Source organism: Phalacrocorax aristotelis, chromosome 5 (assembly GCF_949628215.1).
Source record: "Phalacrocorax aristotelis chromosome 5, bGulAri2.1, whole genome shotgun sequence".
NCBI lineage: Eukaryota > Metazoa > Chordata > Aves > Suliformes > Phalacrocoracidae > Phalacrocorax > Phalacrocorax aristotelis.
This window is the reverse complement of record NC_134280.1, coordinates 42,388,422-42,408,688: the sequence shown is the minus strand read 5'-3', so window position 1 is coordinate 42,408,688 and position 20,267 is coordinate 42,388,422. Positions and strand designations below refer to the sequence as shown.

Here is a 20,267-nt window from a genome sequence, read left to right as displayed (position 1 = left end):
CGCCTCAACAAGGTGGATCCAAAGTACAGTAACGGTTTCAGCAAAAACCCCAAATACCAGATAAAGCTGAAAACGAGTGTTTGTATAACAAATCTTGTAGGCAAAACATCACTAATCACAGCAGAACACAGCAGACTAAGCAAACTAACGCCAATTTTTAACACAAACTGCAAAAATGAGAACATGGTGCTGTGACCAGCAGCTGTTGTTATCTCCAACCCTTAAGCCCCAGGTTGGGTGCCAAAAAAGACTGTTGTGGTTTAGCCGGCAACTCAGCCCCACACAGTCGCTCGCTCGCTCCCCCACCGGTGGGATGGGGGAGAGAATCAGAAGGGTAACGCTCGTGGGCTGAGGTAAGAACAGTTTAATAATTAAAATAATAATAAAAAAAACAACAACAAAAATGCAATGGAAAGGAAAATGAGTCTCGCAAAATCCGGGGGTGGGGGGGATGAACTACTGAAACAAACCACACACAACATGGCCACCCAACACCGCGCCTCCCTGAGCTGCAACTGCCCCCCTTAATATACTGGTCATGGCGTCACATGGTAGGGAATGAACCTGCCATTGGCCAGTTGGGGTCAGCTGCCGCGACCCCGCCCCTCCTAGCCCCCTGCTGATGCAGCAGAGTGCGGGAAGGTGGAAAGGTCCCTGACCCCACAGGCACCACAGTGAAGAGAATTAACCCCTTCTCAGCTAAAACGAGCACACCTATTAGGTAGTAATGGAGATGGGCCGTGCAATTTGTGATTAGTATGAGTGTAGCATATACTGTATACTTGGTTCAGAAGTATATACTGAGTGTTTATTAGGAGTCTGTCACGTGGCATTCTCCGATGAAATAATACTTAATGTATAATCTCCTAGATTTCTGACTGTCTTGTTGTGTTATTGTAAGGTGCAACTCTGGGAACTTTTACAGTACATCAAAAAATGGGAATCATAGGGCAAGCAAGTGTGTATGATTTAACATTTCTGCAAATTGTTGTTAGTATCAAGAGGGTGTAAATCATTCGATTAATAATTTCCTTATAGTCATTAACTGTTGGTATTTGGTTTCACAAATGCCAAGAGCAAACTATTTAACTTGGATGTAAAAGCCACAGTAAAAGTTGAAGGAGCATACTTGAAAATCCTTTTCTGATAAGAAGGAAAAATGTAGCCATTCATTGTTTTTCAAGGTGGACCAGACTTAATTTTGAATGAAGCTTTGACATTCTCACTACTCAGGAAGGCAAATGAATTATCTTTTCAGCTTCCATCTGTTATGACTAGGCATAATTTAAAAGCAGCCTTTTAATCTTCAGCTTTAAAACCTGTGTTAGCTTTATTTTCATGTATTTGTCAGGGTCTTCAGGACTCTGGTTCACAAAGCTTGTTAGGACCAAGGCCGTAACTTGAGAGACTGTAGGATAAAAATTAGTTTCTGCTAAGTAATCTAGGCCCTTAGAAAATGCTGTGACTTCAGTTTAAAAAAAAATAGTTCAATGTAGGAATAGCAGAGTACTCAGGTTTTCAGGAATTATTTGCTTTTACAGGGAATTGACTCAAACCCCTGTCTGGGATATATAAATGCCAGTTAAATGGAAGAATGTCCAGGTAGCATCAGCCTCATGCAACAGTTTGTGTGACCCAGTCTTCAAATACACTTTGGGGCAGCCTTTTGAGGTACTAATGAACAATAGTTGGCTAGATGGCTAGTCTTTTACTGCAGGTCAGAATGCTTACTAGCATCACTGTTGTAGATGTTAGCTTAGGTTGATGTGGGATGAAACCTGCACATTTTGGAATTGCAGAAAAAAGATGCAGTGAATAAGTGAAAAGCTAAGCATTTGTAGACCTCTGTCATTACTGTGTTTTTTCCATTCATGGTTGAAGTTTGGTTCTGTGCAACTCTGTCTTCTAGGAAGTAGGAACGAGCTGGTCAAAAGTGCTGTGGTAACCAACAGGTAAGACAGAATGAACTGGCATTCACTGGGAGCTGAGGCATCGTTCAATACTTAAATGCTCACTAAATCAGCATGAACATAGCTACATCTCTGGAGGATTTGCTGGAATTTTTCCCTCCTTTTTTTCAAATTTAGTTGTACCTTTCCTGGCTTGTACATTTAGGGATAAAGGAAAAAGGGCCATCTTATCCAACCAGTGACAGGCATAGGAAGGGCAAGTATCTGTATAAAGTTGGCTCTTCATATTTAGTTGTGCCCAGATGATCTTAGCCTTGTTGGCTAGATCCATACATGAAGCTTCTAAAACGCTTTCGGAGTAAGGACAAAGAAAACACACTGAAGATCAAAATGCTCAAGCATTCTGCAAAATAAATTCTTGGTTAAAATGAGCTTCCATCCTCCTTGTGATCATGATGTTGATAGCTAGAAGCTGTCTTAGTACAAGCTGTTTCCATGTTTAACCTAGTCTCCCTGTAAGTTTAGAAGATTCATGTAGGACGAATGCTACCTGGGTATTACAGATGACAATTGTGATGAAGGAAGTAGGCCTGAAGTTCATAGTTCAAAGACAACAAGACAGAGTGTGGATATGGCACCCCGCTTTTCACCAAAGGGTTTGCATCATCAGCTTTACCTCTCTCTGGTCTGTGTCAAGAGTTACAGGCAGCAGTGTAAGAACCATTCCAGGTTTATTATAGTTATGTGGCAGAATTTATGAATACTATAAATCAAATTTACTTTTCAGAGAAATAGTGATGAATTAAGTATTTGTAACTTGAAAAAATGGTGTTAAAAGTAATTACTACTTCTACAGAGAAGTCAGTTTAGAAGAATAACCAAAGCAGCCAACATTAGCAGTTTTATTACCAATACTTAATGGGCCACTGCAATAAGCTGGAGGGACTGGTGTTGGAACAGAGGTGCAACTCAAGGTGAGCAACTGACTTTCAAGTCTGTGCTTGTGCAGAAGTTAAACCAGGAGCTGGGGTGTGTTCTCTTTGACCTGATGAGGAATGTGCTGCACAACTTGAACTCTTCTGAATGCTTGGCCTTGCTGGATGAATATAAAAACTCAGGTTTGCATCAAGAGCATTATGGGATGGAATGGCTTTGTTTCTCTGTATACTTATCCTAACAGAACTGCTGTAGAGCAGAACATAGCAAAAGTATAGCTTGAGCTGTCGTTGATATAGTCAAGTGTGTTACATAAATTATTTGGCAACAGAAAACCCTGAGATCTGTCATCCTGAATAAAAGTCTGAAAACGCACAGTTGAAAAAGTGTGTGCTGAAATATCCAGAGGTGATAATGGAGAGCTGGCTGTGCATCTCTTTGGCTTTCCTTGTGGTGCTGTTGATAAAACAAGCAGTTGTGGGTGAAAGTGAAGATGCTTTCCTTTGCACTGTGATAGACATGGTCTCTCCATTTGAGTGAAAGCGCAGAAGAGAATTTATCTGAATAATGCTTCTGCGTTACCTTTCTTTAAGAAACTGAAGTCCTTTAAATGAAATAACTTCTGAGTTGTCGTACCTCATCTGGTCATACCAACAGTTAAGATTCTTTTGCTTAACTGGCATTTGTTTTCTCATGCTGGCATGTGTCCTTGTCATAGCCCAGGGTGGCTTTCTGACAAGACAGCAAATTCAGTATGTAAGACTTTTTGTGGATTAACATATATGTGCCAGTGTTTCAGTAGTGTTTCTCCCATTATTGTAGTGTTCTGGATCTCACCTGAAATTCACATTTGATTCCTAAATAATAAAAGCACTATTAACAGAAAAAGACAGTTTTTTCTCAGCTTCTCAAGCTGTGGAATAATTATTCTGTATTGGCAGAATCATTTGACTTCCTTGTCCAGGTATGTCAGATACTCAGCTTCTCATGAGGCTTTTCAATGGTCCACGTAGAGACTTTGTATTTTAAGGGATTCAAATACCTTACAATAGTATAGAAATCGTCCTTTTATTAGCTGTTCTTAAACCTGTTGGCTCATCAAGCTTTGTGATTAGAGAATGGATATGTGCTTTTAAACACACATGTTCCCTGAAAGAAAAAAAATCATTGACTCCTAACTTCGGTGTTTCTGTGAATTTAGATGAGTTTAACACCTCATGAGCAACTGGAGGAGATATCAATGTTTAGTGCAGTTTAAGGGCTGGCTATGACTGTATCAATGTGAAGTTAGTGTGATACCTTGTAGAAAACACTGTATAGGCAAAAGGTTTGGGGGATCAGTGGAGGAGTAGAGGGTTGAAGAGACTCTTTGGTATTTTTTTTTGTTCTCATGGAGAACTTTCTATCTTCTTGATGCCAGGGTGAGGAGAGAAAAAAGGGTGGGTGTTTGAAGGTACTTTTATGTTCCTTATACTGTACCCTCTGGGTTGGTTGTTAATCTTCCACGATGTGCTAGTTGTGGTTGTTTGGGTTTTTTGGTTGGTTTTTTGGTTGGTTGGGTTTTTTTGTTTGTTGGGTTTTGTTTTTTTTTCCTGTGGAGACATACATTTTTTGAAGGAGGTGGCACCTTTTCTAGGAATGGGTGAGTAACTAACCACACAAGATATCAGATACTAAACAAATAGAAAACTTTAGATCTGCAAAATGAAAGATCGTAGAACTTAATTCCATGAGATAATATAATATGGTCAACACAGTTGAGAGGAAAAATAGAAAACCCAGCAAGATTTTGTTATTTCAGCTTAGTAATGGAAGAATATATAACTTGCGAGGACAATTTCAGTTTCACAGTATGTTCTTTTGTGTTGCAAGATCTGAATTGTAGGGTTTGAAGGCAACCAAAAGGCTCTTTTGGGGAAATTACTGAGAATCCCAATGTTTTGCTTGGAAAAGGAGCTGCATAGGCAGTTACGTTCCATCTGCTCAAGCAAGGAAGAACAGACTTGCTAGAGATGTTTAGCTCAGAGTGGATCAGCATTATGAAAGTCTTAAGTGAAACCATAAGCAAGCCAATCTGTTGCATCAGGACATGTGAAAACAGTATCTTAGTCACAGACTGGGAGCAGTTGGAAGGGACCTCCGGAGTTCCTGGGTCTAGCCCCCATGAAAAGCAGGGCCACCTTGGAGCAAGGAGGCCTCACAACTTGTCTCAGCAATCTGTTCTGATCTATGGCTACCATGATGATGAAGCGTGGTGTTATTTTCTTGGCTTTTTTGTTGTTTTGGTTTTTTTCCTCCCAACATCTAACTGGTATCGCAAAACTTGCTGCCAGCTATGCTGCTTTTTGTGCCTTGTACTTTCAGCATGCACCTCCAAGAAAAGTCCTGTTCTGCCTTCTTCCTTGCCATTAGGTAGCTGTAGATGCTATATCTACCCTTAGCTATGTCCTCTTCAGACTGATGGAAGTATTTGTCACATTGAGTTAAAAAACTTCCAGATAAAAACCCTAGGTGTTCTGGGAAACTTCTTGACCATATCTGTAGTGGAGAGCCCCTAGCAACTGTAGGAACTTTGGCAAGGTGGAATTGTTCATCACTGTCAGCTGAATAAGAGAAATCTCCACAGTATTGAAGTATTTATAACAAAATAGACTGACATTGCCCTTCAAAATAGTTAATGCCTTTTGTGTGTTGTCAACAAATCTGTCAGTAAAATAATCTAAGATGAAACCAGTCACAAAATGAATAGGCTGTGCTATTTGAAAGGAATTAATTTTTAGATACAACTCTTTTTTCCTCATTTGGTCTGGGGTAAATGCAATATCTAGAAAACAGTAGTGTTATGTCAGGTGTTAGTAATGGAGAGTAGCTCCTGGCTTCTTACGGAAATGACTCTAATTCAGTTCTTCTATGTGGGATTTTTTTTTTAAGTAATTTTGATCATATGCCTGTATTTTGGAAGATGAAGTTGTTAAACATGGCTGAGAATACTTTGTAAGAGCTGTTTGATTGCTGGCCTGTTTGCAGCATGTGAAATTTTTGACAAAAATCTCGATTGATTCTTCCATGTTCAATAATGTGTTCATTACAATGGTATTTCCTGAGCAGCTGGGCTTGCTTAGCTTTGGAGCTAGAACAGCAAAAGCAAGGGAAGTGAATTTTCCAAACACCCCCCCCCCCCCCCGTGTTAGAAAATGATGTTAATTTTTTTATCCTTTTAATGAAATGGCATGGAAACCATTTGAATAATGGGGGAGGGCAAGAGCAGAAGTGGAGGACAGGGAGGAAATGGCACATTTTATAGTCTTGCGTATGGTGAAAGGGCTTCAGGAATTAGCTTATCCTTTCAGAACTAGTTTAATCAAAATTCATAGATAGGGCTGTGTTTCCTGATGGTCTCAGAGTTAATAAGTGCTTCTGTTTCAGGCAGATCTCTGAAGTGGTAAAATATGAGTCCTCTACATTAAAACTATTGGGTAGGTCTTCAGATAACAGCCAGGTTAGATTGTCTGTCGTAATGCTTCTTACCAGCAACATGATGTAAAAAAAAGTATGTGAAATGGTGTTATCTGTAAGGGAGAATTTGTGTACTGTCTTACTGCATTGAGACAAAGATATCTTTTAACAGTTACTGTAAGAAAAGTCTTTCATCAGTGGAAAAATACTGTTCTTCAGTTTTTAAACTTGTGTTCAAGTATCTTTGTCTGTTACTTAGAGACAGACTGAACATAGAGAAATCTGAAAGTACTGGAGCACTGGTATTTAATAGCATTTTCCAGCTGATGTAAACTTGTGTTTCAGATCCTCTGCCTCCTGCCACCTGTTGCCTGCTTAACAATCCTGCAAATCTGGAAGGAAATAGTTGAGCCCCTTCAGCTTTCTTGTCTGCTTTCTCACTTTGTTGCACCTTCAGTGTAATAAGGACTTGAAAAGTGTCCAGTATATTGAGATATTATAATGCCTAAAAAGGTGTGCAGAATCAGTCCCACAACCTCTTCAGGAGTTATGGAAAAATCTATATCTCAGTGGCCCATGATAGGTGGTCGGTTGTGTTGGAGGAGATCATTGCAGCGCATGCAGATACTTACAACTTGATTCCCTTCTTGCCTCTAACCTTGCTGCCCCGTTGAGAAGACTGAGAGAGGAGAGCAGCGGACTGTGTGGTTACACCCAGAGCACATTGAGATGGAGGCCCACCATTGGTGCAGCAGTAAGCACTGTCAGCTCCCTGTCTGGCAGCAGCCCCTTGGTAGAGCGGGGCCAGGAGGAACGTGGTCATGGTGTGCCTGTGCTCTCCTAGGATGCTGGGCGGGTGGCCCTGTATGAGCCAAAGATTGCCAGAAGTCTCTGAGGCACTGTTTTCTGTTTTTTCTTTATTCTTCTTTTTCCCCGCTTCACTTTAAACTTCCTGTGTCCTGCATTATTTTTAACAAGTTAACTCTGACAGACTCTCAGGCCTATTATTAGCTAGCTTGTACATACAAGTAACTATTATCTGTCATTGGGTGGATTTCTTAAGAATTATTTTCTGGTCTAATTCTAGCTTTCCTTTCTCCCCTTCCTTTTCCTTCTTCCAATGGTATTGGTTCCACTCTCTTTGGTGGTTGTGCACAGAGCACTCTGATACATGTGCTACAGACAGAGTGTAAGTAATTCTGTACTCAACAAAAATATTTGTACTACGTTGCATAATTTGCTGAAGCCTCAGAAAAGGGGGCTGTGGTGGACAAGAGAAGGGCTTGTTCAGTATAATTTATGAAGAGCAGAACCCAGACTGGAGCTGAAAAGCAGCAGAGCTGTAAAGCTAAAGGTAGGTGTGCAGGTGTAGCTGCTGGGTAAAGAAAGACTTTAGCAAGCTGCGTCTGAATTGAACCTATTTAGGTTTGATTTGCAGTTTGTATTACCACTCTGTTGTACGTACTTCAGTGCCCCTACTTCAGTAAGTATGTAGTTTTCAGAAAAGTACCTACCCCAAACCATGATCTCTGTATTTGCTAAACCTTTTGGCTTCTTAGCTCCAGGATGGCTTGAAAACACTACTACTCAAGTTGATTTCACATTACTTTATCTTTACTACTATACTACATTTTTGAAAACAGAAGGTTTAAAAAGTTTTGGCAAATGTTAAAAGCTTTTGTAGATGTCATGATTTGTTTAGTAACAGAATGGCATTGCAGTCTTTTACAGAATCAGAGAATCAGAATCATGGGGGTTGGAAGGGACCTCTGGAGATCATCTCGTCCAACCCCCTTGCTTGACCAGATACACCTAGAGCAGCGGGCACAGGACTGCATCCAGGCGGTTTTTAATGTCTCCAGGGAAGGAGACTCCACAGCCTCTCTGGGCAGCCTGTGCCACTGCTCTGGCACCCTCAGAGGAAAGGAGGTTTTTCTCATATTGAGGTAGAACTTCCTGTGTTCCAGCTTGAGGCCATTGCCCCCTGTCCTGTCATTGGGCACTAGTGAAAAGAGCCTAGTCCCATCCTCTTGATACCCACCCTTCAGATATTTGTAAGTATTGACAAGATCCCCCCTCAGTCTTTTCTTCTCCAGGCTGAACAGACCCGGGTCTCTCAGCCTTTCCTCATAAGAGAGATGCCTCAGACCCCTGATCATCTTAGTAGCTCTCCGCTGGACTTGCTCAAGCAGTTCCCTGTCCTTCTTAAACTGGGGGGCCCAGAACTGGACACGGTACTCCAAATGTGGTCTCAGCAGGGCAGAGTAGGGGGGGAGGATGACCTTCCTTGACCTGCTGGTCACACTCCTTTTAATGCATCCCAGGATACCGTTGGCCGCCTCGGCCACAAGGACACATTGTTGGCTCAGGGTCAGCTTGTTGTCCACCAGCACTCTCAAGTCCTCCTTAGCAGAGCTGCTTTCCAGTAGTTCAGCCCCCAGCCTGTACCGGTGCATGGGGTTGTTCCTCCCCAGGTGCAGGACCTTGCGCTTGCTCATGTTGAATTTCATGAGATTCCCCTCGGCCCAGCTCTCCAGCCTGTCCAGGTCTCATTGGATGGCAGCACGGCCTTCTTGTGTATCAGCCACTCCTCCTGGCTTGGTATCATCAGCAAACTTGCTGAGGTTACGCTCTATCCCTTCATCCAGGTCATTGATGAATATGTTGAACAGGACTGGACCCAGCAGAGACCCCTGGGGAACACCACTAGTGACCGGCCTCCATCCAGACTCTGCTCCATTGATCCATGACCCTCTGAGCTCTGTTGTTGAGCCAGTTCTCTATCCACCTCACTGTCCCCTCATCCAACCCACACTTCCTCAGCTTGCCTGTGAGGAGGCTATGGGAGACAGTGTTGAATGCCTTACTGAAGTTGAGATAGTCAACATGCACTGCTCTCCCTTCATCGACCCAGCCAGTCATGCCATCACAGAAGGCTATCAGGTTGGTCAGGCATGATCTTCTTTTAATTCAGGTCTTCTGTAATGCATAGGTGGCTTATTGAATACAGTAACTGGAGGGTTAGAGCTCTGAGCAGTTTCCATCCATCTGCTTTTGTACTGAATTAGAAGGCATGCTTGAGTAATTCCATTACAAAGTTACAGGCTTGGCATGCAGATACACTTGATATATACATACGAAATATATAATATATATGGTGTGTATATATAACTGTAGATTATATATATAGAGAGAGTGTGTGTGTGTTCTGGAGTAGGCTTATGTCTGAGTAAAAAACATCACTCCCTTTCTAAAGTTGTAACTGCATGCCAAGCCTCTCTGCCCTGAGATACATTAAAAGTGAGAATGTGGAAGAGCTGTACCCAGAACGATAGCTTGTCATACAGACACCATAGCTGAGAGGTTCTGTCATCTACACATAGATGAGACCAGACTCCTGTTTTTTGCTTTCTTCATTTTGTTGCATGCAGTTCACAAATCTGGAGACGAATATATAGTATATGTTACGACAACTTTTCAGAGAAATGTTGCATACCTGGTTAACACTAACATTTTGTCACTAGTCAAAAGTGTAGCCACTGGCTCTTATGCTGCTGAATTAATAGATGCCTGTGTCAAAAACCAGTGTCACAGCATATCCCTCTTATGTTGATGGTTTACAGTTCATGCCAGTAAAGTAGTACATTTCCATAAAACCTGAAGCCTCTGAATTCATAACACACAGAATTCTGTCTAAGCTTCATGCAGATGACTTTAAATACTCAACTAGATTGTGTCATTAATGACAAATTCCCATGCTTCCAATATTTACAATATGAAAGTTTAGCCAAAAGTGGTTTTTTGAGTTCTGATATGTGTGGGTTTTTTTGTTTGGCTGGGTTTTGTTTTGTTTTGTTGTGTGTCCCGTCCCGTCCCCCTCCCGTCCCCGCCGCCCGCAGTGCAGTCTCTTCAAGTGTGTAAATGTTTTGAGGTGAAAAGTGGCCTGCCAGAAAATGAGTAACATTAGATAGCTGGCAGGCATCTGGAAATCCTCCTGCTTGGTGAGATACTGAAAGACCATATGTAATAAGCAAATATTGCAATCCTGAGTTTGAGGTACTAGAACTGTGTATTGATGCTGCCTGTCAGAATATTTTACTGTGCACGGGAGGGGGGTTAAAGGAAATGTATGGTAGTCTGAGTTAAAAAGCACTTACCTTTTAGAGGAAAAAAAAGAGAATAATATCCAAAATGAGATAAGGATTTTTTGAAACTTGTACTGTTTCCTATAGAGATAAATGTGGCTTTTATAATCATTATCTGTGTATATAAAATGAGATTCTGAAGTGACACTGTATACGAACTGTGATTGTAAACAGCCCCTTAAGGGAACACTGGGTGTGTAGAAAGATGAGTTATCTTCTAGCTTATTCTTAGAAGCTTTGCCTACCAGTAGCTGAAAGGGCAGCCAGGTGACAGGAGCAGTCCTCTCAGAGTGTACCAGCTGATCCTTTTCTGAACATGTATCAGATGGATGGGGTGCCTTGCTGCTGCTTGTCAATGTCTGAGGTGTTCTGTCTTAGGAGATGAAAAGAATAGCAAGCAGGGATAATATAGGTTATATTGGCAGCCTACTTAGAAGCAAATTAAAGTTACAGGATTCATATTTCGAAAGTTATCCAAATGGATAGATGATATATGTTGGCAGCTTGGATAAAAGCTTGGATTAAAGTGGAAGCCAAGCTTTGGGATCACCTGGCAAGTTAACAGCAGGGCTGCAAAGAGTCATAACTCTTGCTCCTTCCCCAGAGGAGCAGATGAAACTGCAGATAACCGAATATTAACACTGCAGGGGCAGAGACAACTTCTAGCAGCTCTGATGAGTGCCTCAGGATGATGATCTACAGCATTACTGCCTGCTGCCTCAGCTTTAACATTTAATGTTTGCATATGAAGTACTGTAGTGATTTGGTTTGGTTTTGTACAGTAGTCTGCTTCACCTACAGCCTTTTACTGGAGTTTGCTGACAAGTCTGTGTGAGCTTTTACTACCCACGCACTGAAATGCTGAGGTACAGCAGAGCACAAAATGGGGATGGTTTTAATGTTGGCTGTTCCATACCAAAGAGTTTGGGGGGAATGACAGAATTATAAATCAAGTTAATTGATCTACCTTCAGTGGGCAGATTTACCACTGTGAAGATTCACTGTATAGCTGTCAGGACAGGGGTACTGCATGCTTCAGTGTCTTAGCTTAAAGTATTCATGAAGGAAGAAGAAGTAGCTTCTGTGGTTCATTTTATTTTTGCCTGCTCTGCTGCTTCATCTGAGTTCTAAAGCAGCAAAAGACTGCAACTCTTCTGGCAGATGATGTGATCTAAAAAAACCTTTACTTAAAATGGGAAGATGAATCTTGCGGACTTAATTCTCCGGATGCCTGTTTGTTTAGTGGGAAGATAACTTAGGACTGTCCTATTTTATTCAGTAGAAATCCAGCTGCAGTCAGGTGTCTTGTTTTCTTTTTAAGCTGAAGAGAAGCAGATGGATAGGCAAAATATATTAATTGTAATGGCTCCAACAGCTTGAGGGCAGAAATCAGAAGGATAATCTTGGTCATGCAGAAAAACTGCTTTTCCCTTTTAAAAAAAGTCTTTTGTGATGTTCTTTTAAGTAAATTGCAGTGATGAAATCTGCCACAGGAATTATATGCAATTTGGAATTTGCTTGAAGCAGGTAAGAGATTTTTTTGAACAACAGCGTGTATCACGGTTAAAAAAATCGTAATTGATTTAACTCAAATTTTTCCTATTTCTCCTTCAGTTACCTTAAATGAATGGGTATAAATCAAAGATATTTCATTCATTGTATTTATATTATCTATTTTCATGAAGTATGAGACCTTTAGGCTAGCAAGTGCCTAAATAGGTATAGCCTGAGTTTTTTGTGAGGAACCGCTGTTGCAGTTGGTAGGATTTCTGTTCGGATGCGGAGACCTTTGCCTAAGAACAGCTGTAGCTTTCCAGGTTGAGTCCTCCTTATGTGTATGTAAGAGCTCTGTAACACCGTATATTAATTTTGTATTGGCTTTTCTTGAAGCAGTTAACCAGGTGAAGCTGATGCCTGGTACGCTGTGGCCCCCCTCAGACATCTCTGCAACAGATGGGAGGCCCATTTAAGTCTTACAGGCTTTGACTGGGCTTGCTGCAACCTAGTTTTCCCTTAAATACGGGTGGTGAGAGAAAGACAAATGACTGAGTTGCATTTTCACTGTACATCTCACCACCCTTATTCCGTTTTCTGCTCAGCATCCAGTGTTTTTTAGGACAGGAATGTGATTTAATTGACACTAAGATCATTATTGACAGCAAATGCTGACTTCATGTTGGTAGCTCCTATTCTCTGTATTGTTGTGAGATGTCTCTGTTCTTCATCTTAGTAAATAATTGCCTACAGTGAGTTCAGGCCTATTTTAATGGACAAGTGCATAGTGACAGAAGAACACAGATCAGTGGCTTAATGCAAACCCTGTGGCTTGAGAGAGACCTGGAGTTTGGTTTCTGTATTGCTGGTACCCTCCAGCACAATGTTGTTCTCATCCAGATGCCTTCTCTTGTTTCCTTGTTGAGCACTGATCTGTGATGACAAGCAGCGGATGGAGCACAGTATCTCTAGAAGAGAAAAGTGAAATCACGTCTGAATTATTGCAAGAATTGTTCAGGTGACCTAATTTTGCCTTCCACGATCAGATTGTTGAAGGAAAAAACTTGGAATTATACTGCGTGTCTAGAGTTTAACCTGCAGTGTGCAAAACCCTTATATTTAGGTCTGTTTTTCTTAAAGACGGTGAGAGCAGTGAAGATTTGAATGACTGGAAGTTATCCAACAAAAAGCAAGACATCAGCATATAAACAAGCAGCATCACAAGGGCTGTGTGCCCTTAAACCTTTCACTGAAACAGGCTAACCTGTTCAAGCTGTCTCGGGATTGAAATTTTAATGCTCAGATGCCTCTGATATATATGAGGCATACGTTTCTCCTTGTCTGGGCTTCTACATTTGAATGGTGATTGCGCTGAGTCTGCTGGTGGGCTGTGAAATTATTGTGAGGAATTAAGAATAAGGAATTAAAGAACTAATCAAAAGTCCTTTTGCAAAGAGTTCTTGGGAAACGAGAAAATGCAAATCCTATTCTACATCACCTTTTAATGATTTAAGAATTCTTTGCTTTATGAAATCAGTACCAGTATGATTACTTGCTTACAATGAACTTGCTCCCAGGATGGTCATCTCTGGGCTTGTTTGCGTTCAGCAGACAGTACTGTGTGCTGGTGGCCCGGTCTGCGATGATGCAAAACTCAGCTCAGGAATATCATTCAGAATGGGAAGCAATGAATGGTGTATTCACAGGGCTCCCTCTGCACTTTTTCTGATCATCTTAGTTTTTTTCATCTTTTTTTTAGTCTGTAGTGTTTAATTTGTGGCTTCCTTTTAGCAGAGTGCAATGTCTCACTACAGATTCAGCTGGTACTGCAGAACTGCGCTTTTAAAGTAAAGCGGGCTGTGCAAGGCAGAAGTCCATGTAAAGATCGCTTGAAGCATTTTAAAGATGTATTTGGGACACCCATGTTACTTGTGTTTCAGCGCATGGATTAAAATAAATGAATGGGTTTTGTTGCTGAAAATTGTGAGGCTAAATTACAGTAGAGTGCTTCTCTAGCATGGAACGTGTTTATGCATTTTAAGTGGTCAGTCTGGGTTTTGCTAATTTGCTGGCAATGTTGGAAGGTGAGCCAACTTCCTGTGTGGAAGAATCAAACTGTTAGATTCCATGTATTCAGAAGGCTTTATGTTGCCTCTGGAGATGCACCAGGGTTTGGTTTTGTTGCTGATGAGGACCTTCAAAGTAGTGTAGATAGGCTGGACCTCAGCGGCAAATATGACCCTTTAATGGCTATGTTGAATATGGTTTTACATGATATTGCTTTTCAGTGTGAATATCTTGTAGGGACAGTGAGACTTTGACAAGCAAAACACTTTGGAGGTATTTCATGTACTTGGCAGAAGGTAATATAGTCATTTGCAATTTTTGAGTTAGGTGGGATAAACAAGGGAGATATACTCAGGTCCTGTTGGTGAAGCCCCATATTTATCGTGCATGTGCGTTGTACTCTCTGCTTTCAGCTGCCTGCAGAATAAAAGGTAAGCGGGAGCTGCTGCTGAGGGCCCTTCAGGACACACGGCGCAGGCTTTGAGCCAAATGAGATGTTTGGGTTGGCTGCCGTGACTTCTGGCTGCTCTTGTCCGGGGCCTGAGGGACTTCTCCAGTTCTGGGACCGGATCTGTGCTAATTGCATGACAGGAGGAGTAGTAGGGCAGGAGGGAACACGCTGTTGCTGCTAAAGCCGCCTGGATCTTAGCCCCGTTGGGGTGGGTGAAGTGAAGCAATGCTGAGTGTGGGCTAGGAGCAGAATCCCTCGAGGTACTGCAGAGGCCTCTGTGGCAATTTTGGAGCTCCTACAGAATATTAAAACATGAAGTCCCTTATTTTGTGAATTACGCCCCTGCTCTGAGATAGCCAGTATTGTATGGCCAAGTAATGACAGATTTCTTAAAGCTGGGGTAGTTTCTTGGTCTGGTGGCAAAGAGAGATGACAGGACCTGCAGATAATGGTCTTTGGACTGCCAGCGAAGTCGGTCGCTTTACAAGAGGTCTGTTTTACAAGAAGTTGTAGGGCAGTAAGTTGCGATGAGTAGTCAACTGGAGCAGGAGAGCAACCTCTGAGTATGACTTTCTACCTGTGGAAGAGCTCTTGCCTCACCTCAACCCCGATGATGGATGTAAGCATTTCCACCACTGGTGTGACTGTAGCACAGGGACCAGAGTGGAGGCTGCGAGGGATGGCCAAGCTCCCAAGTGCCGTGCGCCCTGCTGCTGGGGAGGGATGCAGGATGAAGGGCAGGGAAAGGGGATGTTCTGGGGAGGGCTGAAGGAATGTGCCCGCTATTTGTCTGCGCTTAAAAGTGGTTCCTCTGAAGGGGTCTGTCATTCCGGGAGGATGAAAAATGGTTGATTCCACTCTGGGTAAGAAGGCTGCTTTCCTGGAGCGGCGTGCTGGAAAGTGCGGCCTGGATTTGACTGGAGGATGTGATCGGCAAGTCATGATCGTCCATGCACTACACTGCCTTATAGCGGCTGAAGTCTAGTGGTTTTAAGTGCTTGGCATTTATTGAAGTGTGTATATTTTCTCTTTTAATTACTTCCTGTATTTTTCATTAGACACATTTTTCAAAAGAGGTTCTGCTTTCAGAAATAGCCAAAAGGCTCTGACAGCCTTTTGGATGTCAGAGAAATGGAAAAACCTGATGTCATTTAGAAGCATTTAGCATTTAGAAGGAACTGGAAGCTGCTTTCAGGCTGGTCAAGTGTGAGCTCATGTTGGGTTGTTCTTAAGACTTTTTCTCTAGGGCTGCCTTTGCAGATGGTCTTGGTCAGGTACCTGCTGCAGATATGTGTACAAATCTATTTGGCAATGAATAGAGCAAAGATGAATCATAAATGTTAATTATTCAGCGTTAAAGACAACAGCATCTGTCGTATCTGGAGAAGTAAGTTAAATTCACTGTCTTCCAACTGGTAATCAATCTGCAGCGTGTGTTGCAGGATCCCAGCATCATCACTAGACTAACATGTATGATAGCTGTAACCCGGAGCATCCTTTACTCTTGGGTGCATCTGGAGTGAGAATACAACCTCCCACCTGGAAATCCTCATGAGGGCATGTCCTGCCCAGCTCATACCACATGTGTCCCGTGGTCTGGAACTGTGGTACTTGTCTGGGGTGCACCCAGGTAGAAGCTTTTGCCTTCTCTCTGCTCTCTTCTGTCTGATCTTTTTGAAGGTGTCCTGGGAGTGAATCGCCTTGACAGCTTTGGGGTTCTCTTCTGTTTGACTTATATTTTCACTTTGCTTCATTTTTACATCTTTACTGGTTTTGAACCTTACTGGCATTGGTACAAGATGTGTGACTGTAGACCTGGAAGGGACATACAAGGCAGCCGAAGGTAGTTTTTGAAGCTTGACTTTCAAAAGTGTATTGTGCATGGAACCTAGAAACCTTATTCCTAATATTATTTAGCTTCTGGTGTCTGCCATCGTGGCTTAAGGGTGACTTATTTTAATGTGGGCATCTAATGGTTTGTCATCGCTTCAGCATCCCTGACCTGGACTGCTTCAGAAGTGACAGGCAGGGTGCGGAAGGGATGCACATCACACCGCCTTCTAGCTCTGTGGAAGAGCCTCGTTCTGTTGAAACTAATGGCCGTGAAGGATATGGCAGGTCTGTGTTTTGCATGACTAACCATATGATAATGTGGCTTTTTAATTGTGCAAAGTGTTATGGTTAACAAGTGTTTATTAAGGATAATCACAGTTGTCACCGATTAAAAATAACTAAATTCTGGGTAATTTTGAGTCTTCACTGTCAAGAAGGCAGTGTCGCTTTCAATTCACCCTGCATCCAAGATCTTGGGACACGCAGCAGACTGAGCTCAGGTGGGGTCTAAATCTTGGTCAGAGTTCGGTGCTCACCTTGTCCTTGTGTGGGCCTGGCTCAACCCTCGGACAGTTGGCTGGGAAGCGTGAGGTGTAGCTATACACCTCTACCCTCGGGAGGGGAGAATCGGAAGAGGAGAAAGAAGCGGTGTGAGAGGGACAGCTCACTCTCCCCGGTGAGTGGGGACGGCACACACCTTCCTCCCACCCGTGCATCGCGCCTCGCCGATCGCTCCCGCTCCTGGGCGGGCGGGAATCCGGCCCGGCGCTTGGCACCGACCGGGCTGCCGCGGCCCGGCGCTGCCCGCCCTCCTTCCCCGCCGTCCTTCCCTCCCTCCCTCCCTCCCTCCCTCCCTCCTTCCCTGCTTTCCCCCTCCTTCCCCGCCGTCCGTCCGTCCGTCCGTCCCTGCCCGCCCAGGGGCGTGCGCCGCGGGGCCGCTCCGCTCCTCCGGCGGCGTTTTCGTTTCCCGACGGGGCCCTCTCCACCCCGACCGGGGCAGCGGACTGGCGCCGCCCGCCTCCCCTCCCTCCCGAGGACGGACATTAATCGGGTTTACCCAGCAGAGGGGAAAAAACCCACAAAAAAAAAAAAAAAGAGGACGCCAGACCCGCAAACGTGCACCCGTGCTGTAAACAATGAATTTGAAGGCGGCTGCTACGGCTCTAATCCCGTGAATACCGGACCCGCTTCTCCCCGGCAATGCATTTTGGGATCCGCAGGAGGATGCGTGCGGTGGCCGCATGGATGTGACTCGCCCCCGGGCGCCTCCTGGGCAGGGGCCGGCGGGGCGGGCTGGCCCCGACATGGACGCCGTCCGCCGGCGGGGAGCGGTGCTGAGGCGCCGCTGAAGCGGGGGCCGCCCGCCCGGTGACCGGCACCCCCGTCGGGGTGACCCCCCGAGCCGGGTCTCACACCGGGAGGATTTCTTATTATTTATTTTATCGGGTTGCAGTGTTTTGTGGGTCGTGCATTTCGATCCGCCGCTCCCAGAAGCCCACCTCGCACCTCCCTTTGCCGGCCGGCCGCCGCCGCCCGAGCAGTGGGGACAGCCATGTACCTTCTGGACAGCAGCGAGCCCCCGGCTGCCGCCGCCTCCCCGGAGAGGATGCAGCGAGGGACCCCCCAGAGGAAAACCGTGTACCGCATCTCCGTGACCATGGTGAAGAAGGAGCTGCTGGGGCCGGAGGGCGGCCATCCCGGGCCGGAGCTGCCCCGCCGCGGGGGGAGCCGGCCGCCGGGCTCCTCCAGCCTCACCAGGGCCGGGCTGCTGCTGGTGGAGGAGGAGGAGGGTGAGGAGGAGGAGGAGGGAGGCGGTGAGGAGCGGGACCGAGTCCCCAGCCCCTGCGGTTTCCGCAACTTCAGGACCCTCAGCACCGGGCAGCTGGAGCTGGGCCGCCTCAAGGTGCGGCGGGGAGGCGGGCGGCCCTTCCCGGCCCCGCTGCCCCTCGGCGGGCCGCGGGGCTGCCCTTCCCCGGAGCGGGGCCGCGCCCGGGAGCCGCCGGCGGCCACCTGCGGCGGGGACGGAGCCGGAGCCGCGGCGTCCCGCGAGGAGGAGGAGGATGAGGAGGATGAAGAGGGGGGCCCGGGGGCCCGCGGCCCGCCGTCGGGGGAGCGGGGGCAGAGCCCCCGGCGGCAGCCGGGCCTGCTGCGGCGGAGCTTCAGCTTCAGGCACTGGAGCGGCGGCGGGGAGCAGCCGGGGGCGCGGGGGCCGGGCCGGGTGCGGCGGCACAGCAGCTCCGGTTGCCTCCCCGGGCCGCCGCCGAGCCAAGGGACGCGGGGGTCCCCGCCCGCGCCCGCCACCCCCGTCGTTACCCCCGAGAAGCGCAACACGCTGGACGTGGGCGAGGTGCTGAGCCAGGCCGACCCCCTCTCCCGGCTGGAGCGCTGGGAGCGGAGCAAGAGCAAGAACCGGACTCTGGATAACAGCGACCTGCAGCGGCTCTCCGAGCGGCTGGGGCCCGCCTCCGCTGTCCAGGAGCACCGCCGGCTGCTGCGCTTCTTCAGCAGCATCTTCGCCCGCAAGGACGGCGGTACCGCAGCTCTCTTCGGCAGCCCCCACGGGCGGTCCTCCCGCAGCAGCTTCTCCAGGTCCAGGGTTTATTTTAGCAGCCTCAGGAGAGCCACCGCAGACATGCAGTCTAGCTCCGAGAGCATCAATGGGTCCCCGCACAAAGGTGCCCTTCCTTGTCTCATCTTGGGGGTATTTGCTCCAAAACTCGGCGTCGGTGGTGGGAGTAAAATGACATTTATGCGTGCAGAGAGGGAGATATGCTGCACTGGGATATGTGGCGGTTGTGCGCAGTGGTGGATGTGGTGTGTTTTTAAGTGTGTGCTAGAGCTTTCTCCTCAGGTGCATTGTCAAGTGGCTGTGATGGGGACAGGTTGGGCTGTGTGCCTCCTGAGCTAAAAAGCGCTCTCTGGGTTGATTCATTGTGCCTTCTAGGATGGCTGAGTGAGGCAAGCCTAGCTCGTTTAATTATGGAGTGGAAGCTGAACCTCAGTGCTACTGCATATAGGTCACTGGGTGGCCTAGTACTGTGCAGCAACGGGTCTTTCACCTTTTGGAAAGACTTTTCTAATTAGAATTAGACCAGTTATGGTGGTCAGAAATATACCTGCTTGCTTTGGAGGAGTGGGTGAATACTGATGTGAATGTGTTGTAAATCCTAAACCTTTTTTTGAGACAGAAGATCAGTTTAACTGAGTTTGATATTTTTTCAAAAACCCAGTATGAATTCAGAAGCCGTGCTCCTTGAATTATTTTATATAGCTGTGTACAAATCTTTAACTAGCTAAAGTGTTGTTAATGCTAGGTGGAAATCAGACTGGGAATTCTGGGGTTTGTGAATCCCTAGGATACAAGAAAAACTTGAAAATTAACCTTACTGTGGGATGGAAGTCAAGAGCTGACTAGCTGCTTCCTGTGAGATCTGAAAGGATCAGGGTATCATTGACTGGGACATGTTAAACCAGAAATGCTGGTTGCGGAGTTTCATTATAAGACCGCGTGCTTTCTGCCTAGCTGTGCTTTTCAAATCCTTAATAGGTATCTGTGATGAAACATTTAACTAGTAATTACAGTAGCCTTTGAGCACTAAGTGCTTATCAAAGTGGCAAATGATCTGTAAGTTTCTGCTTCTCTCAAAATACCGTTCTCAGTTAGAAAGGTTAAGCTTTCTGTAAGGCACAGGTACAGCAGAGGATATTGTAGAATTGGGCCAGGGTGGTTTATTGCAAGGAAGCAATAGCAGGAGGTGCTTCGCCGTGTTACCAGCCCGTTACAGATCCAGGAGTCCTGCTGTGAGTGGAGTGTGCCCAGAGTTTGAGGCATGAGGAGCAAAGCCAAATATTTAGACCTAGTGACTGAGGGTTGTAATATTTTATTGATGTAGAGGCATTCATGTGGGCTTATAATAATCTTGACGGAAATTGTGGTCTGACCTTGGTTAAAGTTTGAGGTAACCACAACAGAGA

At 45.3% G+C, this 20,267-nt stretch overlaps 1 protein-coding gene across 5 annotated transcripts in view; it reads left to right on the top strand.

Moving 5' to 3' along the window:
• The window catches only part of AGAP1 (ArfGAP with GTPase domain, ankyrin repeat and PH domain 1), a 394,362-nt gene that overhangs the window by 78,248 nt on the left and 295,847 nt on the right, over positions 1–20,267 (top strand). For 2 of the 5 annotated variants that reach the window (XM_075094137.1, XM_075094135.1), the window contains exon 1: positions 17,710–18,967. The exons of 2 other annotated variants lie outside the window; for them this stretch is intronic. In XM_075094137.1, the coding sequence (XP_074950238.1) occupies positions 17,845–18,967 (1,123 nt within the window). In that variant the 5' untranslated portion in view covers positions 17,710–17,844. Of the gene's footprint in view, positions 1–17,708; positions 18,968–20,267 lie in introns of those variants that run through there. One more of the 5 variants, XM_075094136.1, reaches the window with a different exon arrangement.